General features: G+C 41.7%; 3 protein-coding genes across 3 annotated transcripts in view; 2 read left to right on the plus strand and 1 right to left on the minus strand.

Annotated features, from left to right (window-relative positions):
* The window catches only part of LOC309349006 (myelin P2 protein-like), a 134,045-nt gene that overhangs the window by 8,716 nt on the left and 103,214 nt on the right, over positions 1-22,115 (minus strand). The window lies entirely within an intron of this gene.
* On the plus strand, positions 1,020-8,344 carry LOC309349013 (fatty acid-binding protein, adipocyte-like). Its single transcript, XM_081874869.1, has 4 exons — positions 1,020-1,179; positions 3,440-3,612; positions 4,203-4,304; positions 8,092-8,344. Exons 1-4 carry the CDS (start codon positions 1,107-1,109, stop codon positions 8,140-8,142), a joined length of 399 nt encoding a protein of 132 aa, XP_081730995.1. The 5' UTR covers positions 1,020-1,106; the 3' UTR covers positions 8,143-8,344.
* LOC309349004 (myelin P2 protein-like) lies at positions 14,072-18,733 on the plus strand. Its single transcript, XM_081874856.1, has 4 exons — positions 14,072-14,237; positions 15,664-15,836; positions 17,321-17,422; positions 18,477-18,733. The coding sequence occupies exons 1-4, from the start codon at positions 14,165-14,167 to the stop codon at positions 18,525-18,527; spliced, it is 399 nt and encodes a 132-aa protein (XP_081730982.1). The 5' UTR covers positions 14,072-14,164; the 3' UTR covers positions 18,528-18,733.

Below are 22,115 nucleotides of genomic sequence, written 5' to 3' on the forward strand. Positions count from 1 at the left end.
AGCTGTATGAGTGCACTTCTGAAACTACTCATCCTTGAGTGGGCCTATGGACTTTTGTAGGCTAAAGCTGCAATCCTGTGCACACTTAGAATCATAGAATCATAGAGTTGGAAGAGACCACAAGGGCCATCGAGTCCAACCCCCTGCCAAGCAGGAAACACCATCAGAGCACTCCTGACATATGGTTGTCAAGCCTCTGCTTAAAGACCTCCAAAGAAGGAGACTTCACCACACTCCTTGGCAGCAAATTCCACTGTCGAACAGCTATTACTGTCAGGAAGTTCTTCCTAGTGTTTAAGTGGAATCTTCTCCTTACTTAGTAAGGAGTAAATCCCTCTGAACTGAATTCAGTCTTACGTTTGAATAGACAAGCACAGGACTGTAATGTGAAACAGCGTGACATGAGAGTTGATTGCATTCATTTTCTCATAGCCACTCTGATTCAAAAATCGCTCCCATAACATTTACATGATATTGTAATAAGAATCTTTTGATTATCCAAGCTGCCACATCTGAGCAGCTTTGAAGATCACAGTCTTTGATCCACCTACCCGAGAGCAACTAAAGCAGCTCTTCTACCACCATGCATTTAAAGTTTTGGCACGCACCATTTGAGACAACTCAAGTATTTCTATGCTGCTGAGTCATGGAAGAAGATAGCACTGTGGGCCTCACTATCTTCTGAATGAACCATGCACAGGATTCCTCTGTTAGTAATTGCGAGTGTGTAATCATGTGGTGGAGAGGAGTCATTACTAAATCAATGCAGAATAAAGGTTACAATATTTCCTCCCCAACCAGGAAAATTAATTAGGATGCAACAGCAGAAATTGCCACAGACACTCAAGCACAATAATTAAGTGCTGACAATACAGTGATTTATATTGCAGTGACTAATAGTACTATGACCCACTGAGAAAGGAAGAAACTCTGGTAATTGGAGTCCTTGAGAGTCTCTGTTACCATTGGCTAATCTTTTGAGGGTCACATGCTCAGGGTTTCTTTTTAAAGTCATCATCTGGCTGTATAGTAGAGGTGCTGTGCTCTTTGTGGTGCTTAGTTAAACTTGTAAGAAGTTCCTCAGGAGACTTAGTTAATCCTACACCATGTGTGAACAATTTGTGGGAACTTGGAAGCTTGTTTCCACTGAAAAATTTGATGACTATATGAAAGAACTTGGTAAGTAGGAAGCAATATTTTTTGTGGGTTTTGTTATGATGCTGAGTTTTTTTGCTTTAGTTTTCTTATGTGTGAAAATACGTTTTTCCCACCCACACTGATAACTAAAAGACAAATTATCAGCTGCTGTTCTGTAAGTAGTCTTGTATAGTTCTGAATTTAATATTAAGTTGCTGAGTTTACTGGATTTAGATTTCTTTAATAAAGTGCGAGTCAGGATGGAATGCTGTAACTCGAATCAAGTTGTTGTTGCATAATCCTATGCATGCTTGTTAAGCAGGTGCCACATTGTTATTTTGAATGATTTCCAAGTAAATTGCATGGTAATCCTAAAGAAGCTTATTACCGGTAAGTAGTAAGAGCTATTGTAAGCTCAGCCCAATTCCACACAAAGGCTACAAGGGTACCATTTTTATCTGTTAATTTTTGTGTTTATTAACTAGTACTAGAAAAAAGTCTGTAACATGGGACCATTCAAAAAATCTACTTAAAGTGTTTAGAGTGCTAGGCCCTTTTTAAAAAACTTATTGAAATCCTTTTTACTCATTACCATTTAAACATGTTGCTGAACTGATAGCTACCTGAATAGTGTTGCCACTATTTTAGCAGCGGGATATCTAGAAAGAAAAGCCATAAGTGCTACTTGCCAACAAAATATTTCAGTGTGGAGTGCTTCTCTTCATGAACCAGCTAATCTGTGGTGTTTCCCTTCCTTTCCGCTTGCTTTTAAACAGTGCCCTCTGGACATACTTAGCCCCCAATGGCCTGGGGGGGGGCTTGTTCTTCATGGGTAGGGGGGAAGTGAGGTACTGGTACCCAGTTCAGCTACATCACTCTTTGATTTTTCTGTCCATTTTGGGGTTCATCTGAAAGTAGCTTCTCAGTGTGAACCAGGAACTGATATATCCATCCAATGAGGTGGTTTTCCTCTATCCTACGTACCCAGATGTGTTCCTTCATCCTGCTCTCCATCAGTTCTATCCCCCTCCCCCCCCCCCGGTTTGGTCTTCAGTTTCTTTCCTCTTTCAGAGCTCAACTGGTATTTTAAGAGCAGTAAACACGTTCAGTCCTCACTGAGCTGGGTTTTTATGGGGGTGGACCCCCTAAGCCCCCCCCCCAATATGTTTTGTTTCTGCAACCATTGGGAAGGTTACCATGAGTTTGCTGATACTCTCCTCTTATTCATGGGCGGCGTGGTTTTGACAACAGAAAGGCCAGCATACTGGAAATGGATAAATGGATAATGGCAAGCACCGTAAAGCAGGGAGCATTGTTTATGTAGTACATAAATGAAACTCTGTAACTGGCTACCATCTTTTTGTTTTTTATTGCATTTATATCTCCAAGGAACTCAAAAGTGGTAAACAAGTTTTCCCCTGAGATGTGTTAGTGGCCACCAGTACGGGACTTGCCCATGCTTGCCTTTCCTCTGCTCTTTCTAGAAGCGGTCCACACTTTAAAGCTTCATGTCCAGGCACTCTTTTTTTGCTCTGGAGCTTTCTCCGTGAAGACCCACTCTCTAAAGCTGAATTGGAGCAAACTGCATTCCACGGAAAACCTGAATTGTCATTTGTTGCCCTTCAGCTTTAAAGAGAGGGTTTTTGCGGGGAAAGCTCTGGAAGCAAAAGAAAAGAAGAGTGCTCGGACACTGAGCTTTAAAGTGCAGGATAAAAGGGGATTAGACACGTTCATGGAGGATAAGGTGATCAATTGCTACAAGTCATTATGGCAATATGCTACCACTTCAGAAGGTCACAATGGTCATCTGAATATGTCACTGGGAAACACAAGCAGGAAATTGCTATTGTGCACACATCCAGCTTGGGACTCTTGGAGGCACATGACTACTGTAGAAAATGGCGTGCGGGTCTGGATAGATGTTTGTCCTGCACCATCTCAATACCACAGCATGGGAATGCATAACACTTCATTCTCCATTTTGCCACCAATGCTCGTCTCCTGAAATAGTTTTTCTCTAGCTGTTTCTTCTGGTTACGCTCTGCCCAGAGGTAGACCCCGGTGTGTGTGTGTGTGTGTGTGTGTGTGTGTGTGTGTGAATAGTTGCAGAGAAGGGAAGCTTGAGCAGGACAAATGTTTGGTTGCCCATGCTGTGCTTTTAAATCTTCCCCAGTCTTTCCTTAAAGTTATCCTGCAGGACCTAGCTTGGGATGTCCCACTGCCCTGACTAGTTAACTGCCTTGATCTTCAGACACCCAGCAGCTTATGCTGAGAGCTTAACAGTGTTTCATTTGGCTTCTAGGTGTGGGCTTTCCCACCAGGAAGTTGGCTGGTGTTGCCAAGCCCAATGTGATCATCAGTTGCAATGGAGATGTTATAACCATCAAAACAGAGAGCAGTTTAAAGAACACCGAGATTTCCTTCAAACTGGGGGAACCGTTTGATGAGACCACAGCAGATGACAGGAAAGTAAAGGTATGTCCTGCTGTTTTCTTAATTTATTTGATCCGAGTCTTGGTGGTGCAGGATGGATATCACTTGAAGTGTGGTGTGGGAGGTGGAGTGGATCTGAAAGATCAGATTTGGATGGACTGATTTTTCCATCTGAATGTGGAGGAAGAGTTTGCCCAAGGTATCGAGCAGTAGTTAATGGTCATGGGAACCTTTGGTATGCACTTCCAAGGCCATGGATGGGGAACATTTCTTATCCTGAGGGCCCCATTCTCTTGTCAACAACTGTTTGGGGGCCATGTTCTAGGGGTTGGCAGGGTCCAATGGAAGAACATTGGAGGTGGTGCTGATTTTTGTCTAGTGGGCTACATTCCAACCACATGCTCTCTCTTCCCTTATTTACATATCTCTACTTTCTATCCAGCCAAGCAAAAAGCTTTATCTGGAGGGTACCACCTTGGCTACCCCTGGTTTAGCTTCTGGAGAGGTGTGCTTTGGCAATCACTCCATGGTTTGCCAGTTCATGCATTGGGCGAAACCACAAATAAGCTGCTTAACTACAGTTTAACATGATTTAGGATCCACTAACCAGATAGTCACTCTTTTCTTGGCAGAGTATTGTAACATTAGACAATGGGTCGCTCAATCAGTTGCAGAAATGGGATGGCAAAGAGACCACAATAAAAAGAAAAATAGAAGATGGAAAGCTGGTTGTGGTGAGTTCATTTTTTCCCTTGTATCTATATTGCAATGTGAAAGTAGAAATGGAAAAATTATGCACTGTCGCTAATAAAAGGGAGAGATAAAAATGGAAGCAACGATGCAATCTATACCACATGCCATGCATGGTGACAGAAGAGCTTAATAGGTACAGAAACTACTTTTAAGGGGGCATGGAATGCAATTGCTCAAACAATTTTTTACATCAAAACAGCACACTTTGATGGCTGCTCCTTGCAGTCACTTGTATTTGGACAATATATCTGTAAACATGGTGTTTCTCATTTTATGAGAGCCATGGTACATAATCTGATCCAGCATTTCCTTGCATTTGAACCTAAGGAAACAGGAATGGGAAATAGCTAAAATTCACTCGGGACAAACTTTAAATCGAACAATATGCTGTTATGGTTTAAGGCAGCTGCAAATGTTTGGATTGCAACTCACATCAGCCCCAGTCAGCATGGCCGTGATAACTGGGGCTGATGGGAGCAGTAGTTCCAAACATCTGGAAGACATCGGGTGGGGGAAGGCTAGCTCAAGGACATCACTCAATCCCATTTTTAAGTGCCATTGACTCAGTGATATTGTTAAGAATACATGTTAATTGGAATCAGTGGCCTTAAATGGGCTTTGTTGATGAAGGTAATGTTTTGAATACCATTTTTGCAAGTGTATAGACATAGGGTCAGATGGAAAAGGTAGGTATGCAGGTTGTTGGAAGGCACTGGAAATTATGAGGGAGTTCCGGTTGCCAGCTACAGCGTAACTTCCAGATTGGATTACTGCAATGTGCTCTAGGTGGGGCTGCCCTTGAAGACAACAAAGAAACTTCAAATGGTCCGAAATGCAGCAGCCAGATTGCTGGAATTTGCAAAAAACAAACAAACCTGTTTTGAAATAGTTTCATTAGTTGCCAGTTGTATTCTGGGCCCAGTCCAAGGCACTCACAATAGTATTTAAAGCCCTTAACTACTTATGCTCAAAATATCTGAGAGACTGCATCCTTCCCTACACACCATCTTGGATATTAAGATAAGCAGATGGAGCCCTCTTGGTAGTTCCACCCCCTTCATAAGCCTGGGACATGTGTGCACAGGAGGGATCATTCTCTGTGGTAGGCCCCAAGTTGTGAAATTCCCACCTCACAGAGAGGTGCATCTGGCACCTTCACTACACAGCTTTCGGCAGATGCTGATGATGCACCTATTTAGCCTGGCTTTTGAAATGTGAGATGTGTGCTTTCAGGACCCACCCTGTCCAAATGACTGTAATTTGTTTTAATTGTTTTTAATACTGAATTTTATAGTGCTGTAACCTGCCTTGGGACCTACTGGAGAAGGATGGGCAATAAATTTGGCACTAATTGATGGGCTTATAAAATCCATCCTGTTGAGTAAAGGGACATATTCCGTGGCCAGTACCTACAGGGTTTCAAACGATCTCTGCAATTGCCAGGACACAGGTTTTATAAACAAACTGATGACAGTTTTTAATACTGGGGTTTAATTGTTGTAACCTGCCCTGGGACCCTGGGTGAAAGGTGTGTTGTTCTTCCTAATAATGGTTTACGATGAGTAGACAAATAGCTCCCTGCTTGCCACCCCAATGTGTAGGATCTCAGGGGCGGGGGACATCAAGTATTAATGGCAGCTACTTCAAAGATGCTACAAGGGTGCTATCCAAGACTTTGTGCAAGAGGAATCCCACAGACACACAAGCGGGTTGACCAGCTTGCAGGCGTGAACTTACCTCCAAGATTCTTTGGCTGTTGTGCCGGTTGTCAGATCTAGCCAAACTTACTGAACTCTGCACATGTCCATGCATGTAGACTACCAGCCGTAGGCATAGTTCACAGATTAAGGGAGACGCCAGGTAATTGGATGAAACAGTGGTTGATACTGCCAGTCAGCATTAAGGTACAGGGAAATCTGGGCACCTCTCTGCCTAGCTTCTCTTCTGTCAGGGTGTATCTCTTTTTTGCACCGAAAAAGAATCCAAATTATCTTCCAGGAAACATTATCTTCTTATCTCCAAATCTGTATCAGAGGTTGGGAAGCTGTGGGTCCTCCAGATGTTGTTTGACTACAGTTCCCACAATCTCAGACTGTTGCTGACATCAGAAGGGCCACAAGTTCCCCATCAACACTGTTCTCTATATTTTGCCTTTCATTAGGAACATACTCAAAGGCACTAGTGATAACATACGTAGAATACCAGGACCTAGACTGCCAAAGCTTTACACCTCTAAAACTGTGCTTTGAATTGAGTCCCAAAATATGTTAGGAGAGGTGTGTTGTTGATAATCTTCATTGGGCAACAAATTAGTGGCTGCACTTTTGAAGCTGCTAGAATTTTCTAGACTGCATTTTGGGAAGTCTGACAGAGAGTATATTAAACTAGTGCAGCTTAGAAGTCATTGTGGCATAAAAACAACTTACTGTGACTTATTCTGCCTCTGCATGACAATCGGTTATACATCATTCTTCTTCAGGGTTTGAGATTATTGGGGGATGGAGAATCTAATTTTGGGGGCCCATGGAAATCTGTTGGTGAGAAGCTCAGGAAAAGCTTTGGATTTTCTGGGGTTCTGGCCTGACCCCACGCTTAAGGTTTAGAACAAGCACTTTAAATCCAGAACGATCTCTTAGTGAGTACTGACTTCCCACCTGCATTTGGAATGTTAAGTTGGTGCCCCACAAAATCACTTGTTGTGTTCAGCATTTGACATTCACCAGAACAAGGCTCCCTTTATATGTGGGGGCATGGAAGCTGCTGCCATGTATACAAATATGTGCACAGCTGTAAGATGCTTGTGAATGATGTAACAGTGGTCACCAGTGAGGTTGCCGGTTGGTGGTGTGAAAGATCATGTGATTTGGGCCAGGCCCATTTTGCTGTGTCATTTTGTCAACAACTCTAACTTGTGACATGCAGAAGCATCTCTCGTACTACTGTGGCTGCATCTGAATGGGGGCTTGTTCTCTAGTAATCTAGTCGTGGTCCTCCTGCATTTACAAACACCATAAGGGTTGTGAAGAGGAGATGCTCCATACTCTGATAACCCCCAGATTAGACCATTGCAAGCTTATTTATATGGGACTCCCCTTAAAAGCTGTAAGTGCTGCAGAACTTGCAGTGAAGCATCTGTAGTGGTTGCCTATTTTCCTCCAAATCTACTTCAAGATGTTTGTGTTAGTGTTTAAAGCCCTAAAACTTTGGCCTCAAATGTCTGAAAGAGCAGCAACAGCCTGGAGATTAAGATAAGCAGAGAAGGCCCTCCCGGAGTTTTTGCAACTCACAAAGGTTTAGGGGGTGACAACCTGTGAGAGAGTACTCTTGGCAATGACCCTCAAAATGTGGAACTCCCTCACCACAGAGGTGCATTTGGCACAATCTTTTAACAACAAATGTTGGTTGCCAAAGATGAACCTCTTTACCTCTGCCATTAAGAACTGAGTTTGGTATTCTATCTGTAATGTGTGTTATGGATTATGATTTTAAGGTTATGGGTTTGGGTTTTTTTACTGTGGTTTTTTTTATGCTGACATTTGTCCTGGGATCTTTTGGTGAAAGGCAAGTAATAAAACAATTAATATTACTTCTGTCTTAGCTAAAGTCAGACTGCTTACTCAACTGTTGGCATTCTTGTAAATCTTGAAACTTTTCACTTCAACAATTACATATTTGAACAATTGAACACTTGAGCAACTTGTTTGAAGTTGCTTGTATGAAAAGAATGGATTCTGTGATGTACTGATTCTCCTGTCTTTTACCTCCTAGGAGTGTGAAATGAACAACGTTGTCTGCACCAGAGTGTATGAGAAAGCATGAAGATAGACTCCTTCCCCTGTGTGGTTAGTGGAACACAGAAGCAGAAGAGTTAGCTGGTTTGGGATGCAGAGCCCCACAAGGCAGTTGCTTTCTTCAAAGAACTGATATGTTATTGATAGAACCGTTCCAAAGAACCTGTATACAGTATTCAACCTAAAAGTATGGCGACTATTCAATAAAGTGCTTAATGATAAAGAAACAATGTTGCTGTTTCCTTGCGGTCAGATTCTGTATGGAAGTCAAATAAGGAATATGTCCAAAGTGAGATTTCAGAATTCTTTCTGTGGGATCTGCCAAGCTTCACTAATCCCCTCTTAAAATAGTAGCAAAAACCTGGCATCTAGAACAGCCATTTTTGTTCTACAGCAGAAGGTCCTGACCTTCCTTGGTATGGGACCTGCATTGGATGCTCAGCCAGCTGTCATAGGAAGTCAGAACATTGGTCTATCTAGCTGGGTATTGTCTATACCAGGGTTTCCCAAACTTGGGTCTCCAGCTGTTTTTGGACTACAACTCCCATCATCCCTAGCTATCAGGACCAGTGGTCAGGGATGATGGGAATTGTAGTCCAAAACCAGCTGGAGACCCAAGTTTGGGAAACCCTGATCTATATTGAGTGTCAGTGCTTCTGCAGGGTTTCAGGCAGGATTCTGTCCCAGCCCTACTGCGATATGCCAAGGATTGAATTCAGGACCAACTGCATACAAAGCAGATCTTCAGCCACTGAGCTTCACTCCTCTGATGGACATTTGGCAGCAGTGTGCATGGGCAATATATACTTCATGCACAAACATGCAGGCATCTCTCACACACTCTTCTTGGCACAGTAAGGAATCTTACCAAGTCATCCAGCACTGGGTTGGGGAGGAAATGTTGCAATTAACTCCATTTTGCTTCCCCCCATTGCAGTTCGTGCATGGAACTTTTCTGTAGCACCCACACTACATTGTTCTCATCAAAATGCTCTCCCACACATTTAATCTGAGCAGTTCATCTAGAAGGGCGGGGCTTTAGCTCAGGGGCTGAGCAGACACTGAGGAGTTGTAGGGTTGATCCCTGGCATCTCCCCAATTAAAAGGATGTTGGGAATGGATGGGCAGGACTTGCGCCTGAAAGTTGATGTGACTCAGAATATGCAACTGGCTCCAAGGGTTAAGTAGTCTGACATGAGCCAGCCTCATGTGTACACAGGCAGAAGAAGCACAGTTTGCTTAACTCTCAAAGATGATGGTTCAAGCAACCCAGATGAAGAATTATGTGTGAAGGTTGGATTCAGTGCCATATCATATCAGATACACAATTGCTCCCTAAACTTTAGGCAGTGAAGTCTCCTACTCCATGCATGAAGCTGTAGGCCTGTGCCTGCTTACCTGGAAGTAAGTCCTGTGGAATTCAATGAGGTTTACTTTTAAGTAGACACAGCATTGGATTGTGCTGTTAAGGAATCTTTAGTGGATTGGAGGATCAGTTTAGTCTGCCCAGTCAGTTATTATTGGAGCTTTTCCCCACTAACTGAAGACTTCAGATTGGATGGTAGATAGTTGCACAAGGTTGTAATCCACCCTGGTTGCATTTTTCATGGCAGAACTTACACAGAAGCAGACCTACTTCTCATTTATTGGTTCCTCTGCAGTAGGAAACACTGTTCCTAAATTTTAGTGACTTACCATTTACAAAAACAAAAAGTACCTAAGGCAAAACGCATCCCAAGAAAACCAACTGAATCTTACAAATGAGCTGGTTTTGTGGGGAGGTTTTGTGGGTATAGTACTTCACACAAAGTTCACATACTGAGTAAAAAGATGTTCTATGCAATTAAGACACCCCTCCATTTATTTATTTAATCCGTTACTAACATTTATTACAAAAAAACACATACAGTACACACAAATAAATATGTATATATGGGGAAAAAATAACATGAGTTCATTTTCCTATCTTTAAACCAAAGCCAATAATGAATATAGTCTACAGACTGTACCCACCTTTCCTTTTCCAACTGGCTCATTTATTATAATTTTCATTTTTTACAACTTCCAAAGGCTCCATACTTTCTTTTTAAAGAATGTATGGGTTGCCTTATCTGAAAATACTTAAACCTTTGAGGAACAAAAGGTAACAGTCTCTCTCTTAGTTGTTCAAATGAAATGATCTCATTATTAACATGCAAAAAGTCTTGCAGAGTTTAGAAACCTTACATTTCCCATTCTCTCGTATCTCCCAGGATCTCATTTCGTCTTTATTTGATTCTTATATTACATGATGCACAAGGAGAGAATTCTGGGGAAGCTTTACCTTTAGGTCTTAGCCATACATTACAAAATGATTGTGGTACATGGATTTTGTATTTCTTATTGTGTTTATAGCCCACCTTTTCCTCCAAGGAGGTCAGTGCGGCATACATGCTTCTCCCCCTGCTCACAGAATCCCCACAACAACCCAGTGAAGTAAATTAGGCTGAGAGGCAGTGACTGACTCAAGGGCATGCAGAAGAAGAAGAAGAAGAAGAAGAAGAAGAAGAAGAAGAAGAGGAGGAGGAGGAGGAGGAGGAGTTTGGATTTGATATCCCGCCTTTCACCCCCCCTTCAGGAGTCTCAAAGCGGCTAACATTCTCCTTTCCCTTCCTCCCCCACAACAAACACTCTGTGAGGTGAGTAGGGCTGAGAGACTTCAAAGAAGTGTGACTGGCCCATTGTCACCCAGCAGCTGCATGTGGAGGAGCGGAGACGCAAACCCGGTTCCCCAGATTACAAGACTACCGCTCTTAACCACTACACCACACTGGCAATGAGCTTCATGGCCATGTGAGGATTTGAACGCTGGTCTTGGATAATTGATTCCCTTCCCCTGCACCACCCTGAATTAAATTGTTCAACCTCAGATATGAATTAATATTTTCAGATTGTTCAATTTTATCAGATTTCATCTACCCCATGCCATTTTTCAAGAAAGAGAGGCAGATAAGGCCCTTTTCATGACACATTACATGTGATTTATTCTGGAATAATTTAGCAAGCTGAGGCACCTTGAATTCAGTTTGGGGCAGAAAAACACCCCCTAAGACTATCTGTGTTGGTTTCTTAGCTTCCATTTTAAAACCAAGTGAAGCAGATTAAAGTGTCCTTCTCCTGATGCTTTCGTTTGGGACATTCTCATGTCTCAAGATACATTGGATGTCAGCTTAGGGTCAAAAACTGCCCCATAAAATTTTCTGTGTCTTGCTTTTAGTATTCCTGAATGATGGTGAGCCAGAGATGCAACCAACTTTTCACATGCAAGTAGCAAGACCATGTCTATCAGCATATTTCGAAAGATTTGCCCTGCTGAATCACTTGACCTACATGTGAGGTCAAGAGGCTCCAGATTATCTTGACAGGCTTATTGCTTTCATAAACTCAGGCTATGTGATAATAATAATCTGCTTGTCCTTTCCCCTACATTACTCATCGCAACAGATGACTCTATGGTGCGCCAGATCTTGCTTTCATTTGAGTTCTGCTACTTATGCTCTACAAAGAAATTCCATGAAGTTTTGCCTGTTTGTTACTCTTTTTCTTAAACTATCACTCTGCACCACAAGAACAATAATTGAAAACCGAGTAACTTTGGGTCACAATGAGGCTGTAGACACTTTCCTTACTATTCAACAACCATTCCTTTCACCTTTGTACTCAGGAATATTCTCCACACCTTGATTGTCTTTGTGATTCAATACAAAGATTATTGGAGCTATTTGAAACAAAGGTGTTCACCTACACTGCAGTTTTTGTGGGGCAGTCACCCTGGCAGCCCCTGTCATGGCCAAGTGTGGGTGCAAAACAATAAAGACCAAGAGATATGTATGGATGAAAACTTGGCCACAACTTGATTGACTGACAGACATGGGTGGGGCTGGCATTGGGTTAGGATCTGTAGGCTTAAGGACTTCCAACCTGATGTGCTGCCATGATATCACATGCCTGTCAGGGCACCCACTGGTCATTAATTGGCATCAGTGACCCAGTATGGCAGATAACTATGCAACTTGGACCACTGGTATCTTGAGATAGATAGCTCCTGACCCACCCAAGCTAGGGGCAGGGGCTGTTCACCTTTCATGACCCCATCAGGGTCCCCCCCCTTTAAACTTCTACCCCTCCCAATGGAGATGAGATGCCTAACAAACAGTTGCTACTCACTGAGTGAAAGGTGAAAACCCCTGAACCTAATACCAGCTGTGATTGGGAGTAAAATGCCTTTCTGACCCTGTTAACCAGTAGCTACTGCGCTCCTCAGAGTCTCTAAACTAGGAATGGAAGGGCTGGAAAAAGTTTCCCCTCTTTCACTTAAGGAGGAAGGAGGTTGGGCAAGATGACAACCTGTGTTTTAAAAATAGGTACTACCCTACACTGAGATCTCACACAAAAATTGCCCTTCTTCCACAGCCATGGTGGCTGCTACCTCACTCCACAAATTGGCTACCACCATCAACAGACTCACCAGGCTGTGAGTTCCACACTCTTTCTGGATTATCTGTTCAAAGCTCCTGGTTTTCAGTAGCACGTATATTTGATGACATCCTGCTCTGCTTCTCTACCTTAAAAATTTCTTCTTCCATCACAACCTGTATCTCCTGGTATCTCTATCTAGATGCTTCTAGGGCAGGTGTAGGGAACTACAATTCCCATCACACCTGGCCACTGGCCATGTTTGCTGGGGATGATGGATGTTGTCATTCAGCAAGATCTGGAGGGCCAAAGGTTCCCTACACCTGCTCTACAGGTGGGAATCCACCCTCACATTGTTAGTAAAGAACCACATGTGGATGAAGCAATAATAATAATAATGGCTATGAAAAGAAGTTAATTTACTATCCTCATTCAAACTCCTCTCCATTTTTGATACTTGTGAACAGATGTATCTTAAGAGAATAGCATTCCTAGTCTCTTACCACATTTGTGTGTGTGTGTGTGTGTGTGTGTGTGTAATTGTATGAAGAAATATAGTTGGGTGTTAACAATAAGAACACTGATGACACCTTGCTCTAAATCTCACCCAACACCTTGATGCTAAACAACATCAGGAACAAGATTGGAACTATCAGATCCCATAGCATATTTTCCAGGGGGCTGATAGACATTGTCATTCCCTGCAATGCTACTCTCTGGTCAGGTATCATGCAAGTACGAATAGAACCACTGAAGAACTGTGCCCCCAATTCCCATCCCAATGAGATGGTCCAGGATGATACCAGGTTAATGAAAGAGTAATAGGGTCACTCACACATCCTTTATCTCTTGATAAAGGTCATCCAACAGGGTGAATAAGGCTGAGTCAGTCTCCAAGGCAGGTTGGAACTCAACAGTAATAGATGCAATCAGGATCCTCCAAGTCCTGTTACAGTTGGACTACTATTACCCTTCTAATCACCTTGCTCAAAAATGGAGTGTTAGCATGTGGATGGGAGTTGTCTAAAACCATGTCGTTTGAAATGAGTTTTTCAGAAGTAGTAAAATTACTGCCTCCTCAAGAATAGTAGGCCCGACTCCCCTGTGTAAATAACATTTCATACTCCCAATTATTTCTTGTGGCCAGCACAAAACTCTCTACATCTTGAACAACAGGGCTCTGCTCTGCTCTTGAAAACACGCAAACTGCTAGTCATACCCATAACACCCTCCTGAAAACCAAATATTGTTCTCTACAGTGGCTTTGTGCCGGATCTTCCTTCCAGCATAATAACAGCAAGATCACGTTCTAGTCCTAACTATTCTGCTTTATGACAATAGTGGAGGAGTTGGTGGCAGGCGCAATGTCGCTAGTCTTGGGACCAGCATGAATTGCTTGGAACAAAATGCCCATTGTTTGGCCTCTGACGTTGTCACTTTGCATTGGGTGGCCCTGGACGCTACACATCCTGGGACTCTCTTAAAAAGATGCCATTGAGATGCGTGTGGCTCACACAATCCTTCTGCCTCCTACTGCGAACTGTTCCTGTCACTTCCATTCTCCTGAGGAAACACTGTCTAGCAAGCCCTGCATAATGTGCAACAAATTTGTGGGAAGCTGGAAACTTGTCTCTAGTGAAAACTTTGATGACTACATGAAGGAACTGGGTGAGATTTGATTTGGATACTGGTATACTGCTGCCATTGCTGTACATTTCAGTGATGTCTTCTTTTGGTACTTATTGCTTTTCACTCAGATCATTAAACATTTTTCTTAAGCATCTTGAAAAGGAAGCTGAACAAGAGAAATTATTCATTTCTTCTGTCTTACTAACCATGCTCAGATTCTGTCCTTTCCTTTCATTGTCATCTTGCATATTGTGAAATTGCATCTGTTAGTGATGGCCTGGTGTTTTTGTATCATGAATTATGTTTTCCTTCCGCAGAAATATTGGGTATCATATAGTGTCCCATATTCTTTTAGGGTATATTTCTTTTAATTACAGATGGGGAAGAAATTCTGTTTGGTTTGCATTCAAAGATGAACCTACCTAATTTGCACTTTCCGAAACAATATGAAAACAAAAACACAGCTATCCTTCAGAATTCACATTTATCTGAATTTTGTAATGCAACTACCTAGCCGTGTTCTGCATACAAAGATGTGTATACTTGGTCAATGTGTCCATAAACATATTAATGAAAAAAGCATACAAAATGCATCATTTGCAAAAATGTGTATAGCAGGCATAATTGTGTATAAAGAAAGAATTGCCCTAAAATGCTGATATAGTTTCAGGAATGTTGACTGGATATGTTGTAGGATCAGTACATTTGTTAGGCAGTATACATTTCAAACAGTTAAAGTACACAACAAGTATTTCATTTCTTAAATGGAGATTTTTAGGGGAGGGCTGATGAATACATATGTATGTATTCATCAAGAAATGCCTGCAGCACTAACAGTGAAATCTTAAACACATCTACTTAGAAGTTCAACGTGTTCAGTAAGACATATTTCCCTGGTAAGTGAATGCAAGATTGCAGCATTAAGGAATAATTTGTATCTGTGAATGAACTATTACAGACCCCCCAAAAAGCACTACACAGAGATCACTTGATATCACCTCAAATGCATTATTTATCAGTGGAGCTAGTCCACATATGCAGATGTGAGTCTTCAGATACTGAGTACTCAAAAGAGAAACCAAGTCTTGTATATTCATGTCTGACTTGCTTCTGTGTATAGCGGATATGTGATATAAGGCAGTCTTGTCTTCACTGGTCTTCTATTCAATCCAGTATTGCATTTTGTGGCATACTGACTTTTGCATTTAAACACACCAGTGTAGTTGACAGATGTTCCCCTTTGTCTTTAAGATAATTTATTAATCCCTAATAATCTTCCCATTCAAATATAGTTTGGGGAGAACATGGGCGATCAATAATTATAGCACTCTCCACTAATACTGTAATTCTCTCCAGCTTACATTCCTTTTTTTCACTTATAGTTTTCAGATGTATTTTTGAGGCCGGGGAATGTGTAATGTATGCAATGCCCAATTGGGTATAATGTTCTTTATCTGGTTTGTAGGGGTGGGGCTGGCCACCAGAAAACTTGGCAGCTTGGCCAAACCCAAAGTCATCATCAGCATGAAGGGTGATGAGGTAACAATCAGAACTGAAAGCACCTTCAAAAATACGCAGATCACTTTCAAGTTGGGGCAGGAATTTCAAGAAACCACTGCAGATGACAGGAAAACAAAGGTGAGAGATAGCTTCCCCCTCAACTTTCTTCCTTTTAACAGCACTGTAAGGTCTTCAGTTCTTTTGACAGAAACCAAGGCAACTTGATATGTGGGATACAGATAGCGCAGGACTTGTTAACATTACACTTGTTCCAAGTCTCCACGGGGTGAGAAGTTCCTTCCAGGAGAACAGCACTTACCCAGGTTTCCTTCTCTGTCAGATATGACTGGAGGCTTCTTTTTTTTTGTAATATGTTCTGCCAATTTACAAATATACAGGTCAAGTACCAGTGGAGAAACACAAACACTCCAACCAACAACCAAAGTATTCCGCTATCACATCAGATATTGCAGGAGACAGACAGCACCCCAAAACACTGTTAGCTTACAAAGTCCAACACTCAGTTCTCTCAGAGTAAGCTCAGCTTGGCATTTCTTCTTTCTAGAAGATTTTTTAAAATAAAAATAGTTGTCGTCATCATAGACCAAAGTTAGTTATGTTCATTCATTTTAGTGTGTCTACTAAAAGGATGACTAAGTATTTAATACAACTTGATTACTAACATTTAAACAGGAATTCAATGCACTCATTGTATCTCTAGTGTGAGGACACATTATTCTCCTTTTGAGGTAGTTTGTCCACCTTGCACTCAGCTCTCACCTGTGGCTCCTAGTTGCTGTCAGTATGAGACAGCAGCCACACCTCAGGAAATGGCTGTGACTGGCCAAGGCCAATGGGTCTCAAATCCTCAGTGAGTTAAGGACTCCCCCCTGTATGTGAAGACAGGCTCCGGGAAATTGAGCGGATGAGACCAATAGTGGATCCAATGGTTAAGATGATGGTTTGTATATGTGCTATAGATAGAAATGATGAGGATCTCTGTACACACTGCCCAGGCTTGCACCCCAAGGAAGTCACTTTGATGCTGCTAATGCAGAGATCTGACTTCACGCCCAGAGACATATTCCGTTGTCTCTCGAGACAGCAAGTGACACCAGGTGAGCTGTGCACCCACTCAATCTGCTATTGAGGTACTAACTGTTGATCAGCAACTTCTTTCCTTTCTTCCTTTCTTCTGGTTCTTTATATTGAAAGTGAACTTGGACCCAACAGTCCTTCAAATCGGAGATGCCTTCAACCTCCCCTGTTCCTGTCCTGGCTCCACCTATGTAACTTATGCTTCAGCTTTGCTGAAGCTAAACAGGTGTCAGCCCAATCAGTTGCTTGGACAGAGATCACCAGGAGCCTCATTTACAAGAAGGATATAATAAAACAACAGCAACTACAACTACTACTACTACTTTTACTACCACTACTACTACTATGATGATTATTAGAAAGAAATACAAGTGCTCTTGAGATATAATCATATGCTACTTGAATAACAAGGATGTATATGACTGCCCCCCCCCCTCGTAAATGGCACCCCAACTTTAACTTGATATTTGCAGAAAAAATAAACAAAGTAGTCACATTTTAATTTTTTCCCTTTGTGTCTCCAGACTGTTGTAACCTTAGAAAAAGGTGCATTGGTTCAAACGCAGAAGTGGAATGGCAAAGAATCAACAATAAGGAGGAAACTAGTTGATGGGAAAATGGTGGTGGTAAGTTACTGTTTTAAATTACATAATACGGGACCCATTCTAGGCAGTTTTCAATCACATTGATTTCAATGAGAAATCTATAATCTGAGCTTTCTCATTGTAATTGTGGGATTTGAAGGATTGTGCCCAACATTTTTGAAGGGCATTTTTGCCAGTTTTGAATGGCAAGCCTACAATCACTGTTATAATTTCTAGAAAGGGCAGACTTCAAGGGCCTGTTTAAAATAGTTTACACAGTTTAAAAACTACTGCGTAGCTAAGGGGAAAGTACACTTGAATTAGATTTAGCAATGGTTCAAGAATGGCTGGATTTCATCTTGCTTTTCTCCACTTGTATGCCCAGTTTAATGCAAATGCCAACCTTGATGAAGGTTAGGGGTTTCAAGGTTGTGCATGTGGCTTTGGCTTAAACATAATCAGGTTTAAGGTTTTCAAGTAGCTGCCACCACATTCCCACCTGCCAGTGCTCAGGGATCAGGAGCCAAGCAAGGAACCAAATTGTTCCCCATCTGCCATACACATTATGGATTAAAAGTATTTCATGACTGCATATAATGTATTTACAACAGCATTTTTTAAATGACTGCATGTAAGACTGGAGGGGTGTTTCAATCTGAGGTGTGTGCAAGCCCCACAAGTGATTGCTAGGGATGAAAGGCTGGTACAAAGCCAATTGTGGGATAGAGAAGCATGCACAAGCAAAAACTGGATACTAGCCACACCACATAGTGCAAGTTATAATTAGTCAAGATGTTTCGATAGTGTTAAAATAAAGATGAATTTCCCAGGTGGACTGTTTTCCTTCCCATGTGTCATTATCTTCAAGCATTGGTTAATAGTGTAATGCAAGGTGGGGAACTTGTGGCCCTCCGGATGTTGCTGAACTCCAACTCCCATGCTCCCTGGTCACTGAGCATGCTTGCTGGGGCTGATGGGAGTTGTAGTTCAGCAATATCTAGAAGGCGACAGGTTCTCTGCTCCTGATGTAATGTCATTTCACTAGGCTTTATATAAGCGTAACCCACATGTCCTATGTTATTTTTTTATTTTTCAGGAATGCACCATGAAAGGTGTCACCTGCACAAGAGTCTATGAGAAGATGTGAGGAATCTCCAAGCCCCTACTCAACTGAATCTAGTTTGTCCAGTCCACATTATTTCTGTGGGAAAGCGGTGGAGCTAAACCTCGTGCCCTTTCCCCCCTCAATTCATTTTACTATAGAGCAACTAAGCTGTAAACATAGATTTAGAAACGGCTGTGTAAGCAAATGTGGAAGTATTTGCAATTCAATAAATGCTTACCGCTATCCGACCCGTGAATGTATTTTTTTAGTGCATAGAATGTGCTAGACAGAAGTGAGTCTCTCTGTGTGAAAAGAAATCAATTCTCTTAGGCCAGAGGGCAGATGAATGAAAGAAAATCTCATACATAGGGTGAATTCTGGAGAGAAAAACACCTGGCCAATAAATGAAAGCTTATTCAGTTACTCAGGCTGCAACTGGGGCTAGAAAATAAATTGTAGAATACAGATGGCTTCTAGAACTATTTTTTCTCCTCCACCCAGGAATGTCACTTCATTCTGTTGAATGCCAGGCACATTAATTTAAGCATACCTGAACTGCATAACATATTATTTAATTTAAAAAAATCCTTCCAGTAGCACCTTAGAGACCAACTAAGTTTTTTATTTGTATGAGCTTTCGTGTGCATGCACACTTCTTCAGATACAGGCACCCGAAAGCTCATACCAATAACAAACTTAGTTGGTCTCTAAGGTGCTACTGGAAGGATTTTTAAAATTTTGTTTTGACTATGGCAGACCAACACGGCTACCTACCTGTAACTAAGACTATGTTATTTAATGAAAATGTAGTTTGGTGTGTTACTTTGCCACTGAATTTGAATCAATAAATGAAGGCAGCACATCACAGTGCGGAGAAAAACACTGACAATGTCCTCAAGAGAGCCAGCACCAAACACTGTACCAACTGCCAGAGCAATTCCCATTCTCCTCAGAATCTGACCATCCCTGCTATGACACCTCCATGGGACTCATGACACACAAAGCACATGTATTGAAGAATCTTGAGTTACAGAATGTCATTAAAACCGGGGGGTTGTGCCAAAGTATTAACAGAAAATATGGGTTTTGAGGAGGGATTGGAAGTAAGTAAGAGAAGTGGTATCACATGGGTGTTCTGGGAGTTAGTACCAATAAGGCAGCAGGGGAGAAAGGACAGAGTCTTTTGAGGCAGCTTGTTTGAAAAATATTTACTTATTATAAAGTGTCATATCCAAAGGTGTTGCTCAGCTGATGCAAAGTCTTCTGTTAGTGGAAAGGGAAAGGAAGCAATTACTTGCAAATTCCTCCCTGTACCCCCGTGTCCACTAAAACTGTTCCAGGGAAATGGGGGAACCTCCTGAGGAGATGCAGTGGAGCTTGGTAGGATCGCTGGAAAGGGCCCACCTCACTGTTCCACTGACAAAAAGACTTTAACATCAGCTGAGAGCCAGTGTGGTGTAGTGGTTAAGAGCAGTGGATTCATAATCTGGTGAACCGGGTTCGCGTCTCTGCTCCTCCACATGCAGCTGCTGGGTGACCTTGGCCTAGTCACACTTCTCCAAAGTCTCTCAGCCTCACTCATCTCACAGACTGTTTGTTTGGGGGGAGGGGGAGAAGAGAAAGGAGATTGTTAGCCACTTTGAAACTCCTTAGGGTAGTGATAAAGTGGGGTATCAAATCCAAATAATGCTGCTGCTGCTGCTGCTGCTTCTTCTTCTTCTTCTTCTTCTTCTTCTTCTTCTTCTTCTTCTTCTTCTTCTTCTTCTTCTTCTTCTTCTGGGATGCCATTCAATACAACCCAGATTCTGTTGTTTCTCTGTGAAATATACAAAAACGCATATGTTAAATATTTAAGGTTCAAAGATAAAGCCACTATTTAAAACAGAGGCAACAGAATAGCCATTTAAAATCAAACTCAACCAAGTTCTTGAAAGCTTTGCCCAAGTTCTTCAAAAGCCTTCAGGTATGAACACATTTTAATGTCCTAGTGAAAAAAGAGTACAAGGGGAGGGAGTCTGCTGGACTTCTCAAGCCAGCAAATTCCACAAGGAGGGTACCACACCTGTTTTAATTGCAAGCTTCGGAACTATTTAAAACTGTGTTTTAAATTATTATAGCCTGCCCTGGGTGAAGGGTGGTTTATTAAAATGATGACTGATGATGATGACTGGTGGTAGTAACCCTGGTTCATAGTTCTAATGCCAGCAAACGAGAACTACCAGTGTAGGTAGGCCACAGTTGACGATTTGAGGAGGCAGAGATAGGAAACAGGAAGAGGGGATGCCAGGCCCAGGTAGCCAGAAACAACCAGAACTGCTGTAGGTTGAGTTATTCTGTCTAGTGTTTGCAGCTGAGAAAACAATACATAGCCAAATGACAACTCCAGCAGAGACACATCCGGGGATGGGGGAGAAATTCAATTCAATTCACATTTATATGTGAGCCTATATGTAATTATCACTTTCCAAAACAATAAGTGAACTGAAACACTGGCATCCTTTGAAATCTGCACTTCTTCAAAGTTTGCAATGCAGTTCTCTGGCCCACTAATGTGTACAAAAATGCATATAACAGGGCAAAGTGTGCATAAAAATCAAAATCGTGTATTTGTGAAAATAACATACAAGAACGTGTTATAGTAGGATGGGTTGCTTTGTAACAATGTGCATATCAGGCAAAATTGCATATTTGCATAAAATGCCAATGAATTTTCGGGATTACTTCTAAAAATATCACAAACTTGATGTGGAAGGTGTGGAGATTATAAGATTGGAAAAATGAGAAACGGGATAACTGGAAATTGTCGGATTCACCATCCCTGGACACTGCAAGTAGAATTGCAAGTCTTGAAACAAATAATACAGCCCCGGCATGGACTGAATTCTCCATAGATCCACCAAACGCACATAATCACAATATAATAATATGTGCTGCAATCCTATGCACACTTTCCAGGCAGTAAACAGATATCAATTTATTAATAACAATAGCAATAATAAAGCTTTCCAGGCAGTAAACATTAGCTACTTTATATACCACAGCTCCCTTCTAGAAATATGCTTATAGCAGAAAGAGTGTCAATTGACAAATGGCATTTCCTAAGCGGTTGATCATTTTAAAAGAGTATTCGAATACAGCATTTAGAACTCATGGAAAGAATTAGGCTGTTTATCAAGAAGGAAATTCCTGCATATCTTGCTATTTCAGTGCAAAGCAGTGCATTGGGCAACAGGTCATTGTGCTTCATATGGGAAACTAGTTGCCTGAAATTAATGATAACAGAATTTGGAGTAAAGGGCAAAACATCATTAAAAAGCAATATAGACCCAAAGGCAAGTATGGGTGGAGCTTGTCACAAAGTAGTTCGTATCATTGTGTTACACTAGAATTCTGGATGGTACATCAGCTTCTCAACATGCTTTCCCAGAGGCAATTTACTTTCAACAATATATAATGTTATTTAAGGAAAGGGAGAGCTCATGGGATTTTGAACAGAATAGCCAAGGTTGATTTGATAGGTCAACAACTTGGCTTGGAGTCAAGCACTTTGATCCCAAAACTTGCTACCATATGTGGACAAATGTCATGTAGGCTGGTTTAGGTTTTTATTTTATTTTAAAAAGAGGATCC

This window comes from Podarcis erhardii, assembly GCF_964252035.2.
Source record: "Podarcis erhardii genome assembly, chromosome: 8".
Classification (NCBI taxonomy): Eukaryota; Metazoa; Chordata; class Lepidosauria; order Squamata; family Lacertidae; genus Podarcis; species Podarcis erhardii.

Bases quoted from the DNA above. Each gene is read 5' to 3' on its own strand.
- LOC309349004 (XM_081874856.1), top strand. From the start codon at position 14,165: ATGTGCAACAAATTTGTGGGAAGCTGGAAACTTGTCTCTAGTGAAAAC. The intron at 14,238-15,663 runs GTGAGATTTGAT...TCTGGTTTGTAG, and splicing joins TGACTACATGAAGGAACTGG to GGGTGGGGCTGGCCACCAGA. The intron at 15,837-17,320 runs GTGAGAGATAGC...TTGTGTCTCCAG, and splicing joins CAGATGACAGGAAAACAAAG to ACTGTTGTAACCTTAGAAAA.
- LOC309349013 (XM_081874869.1), top strand. From the start codon at position 1,107: ATGTGTGAACAATTTGTGGGAACTTGGAAGCTTGTTTCCACTGAAAAA. The intron at 1,180-3,439 runs GTAAGTAGGAAG...TTTGGCTTCTAG, and splicing joins TGACTATATGAAAGAACTTG to GTGTGGGCTTTCCCACCAGG. The intron at 4,305-8,091 runs GTGAGTTCATTT...TTTACCTCCTAG, and splicing joins AAGATGGAAAGCTGGTTGTG to GAGTGTGAAATGAACAACGT.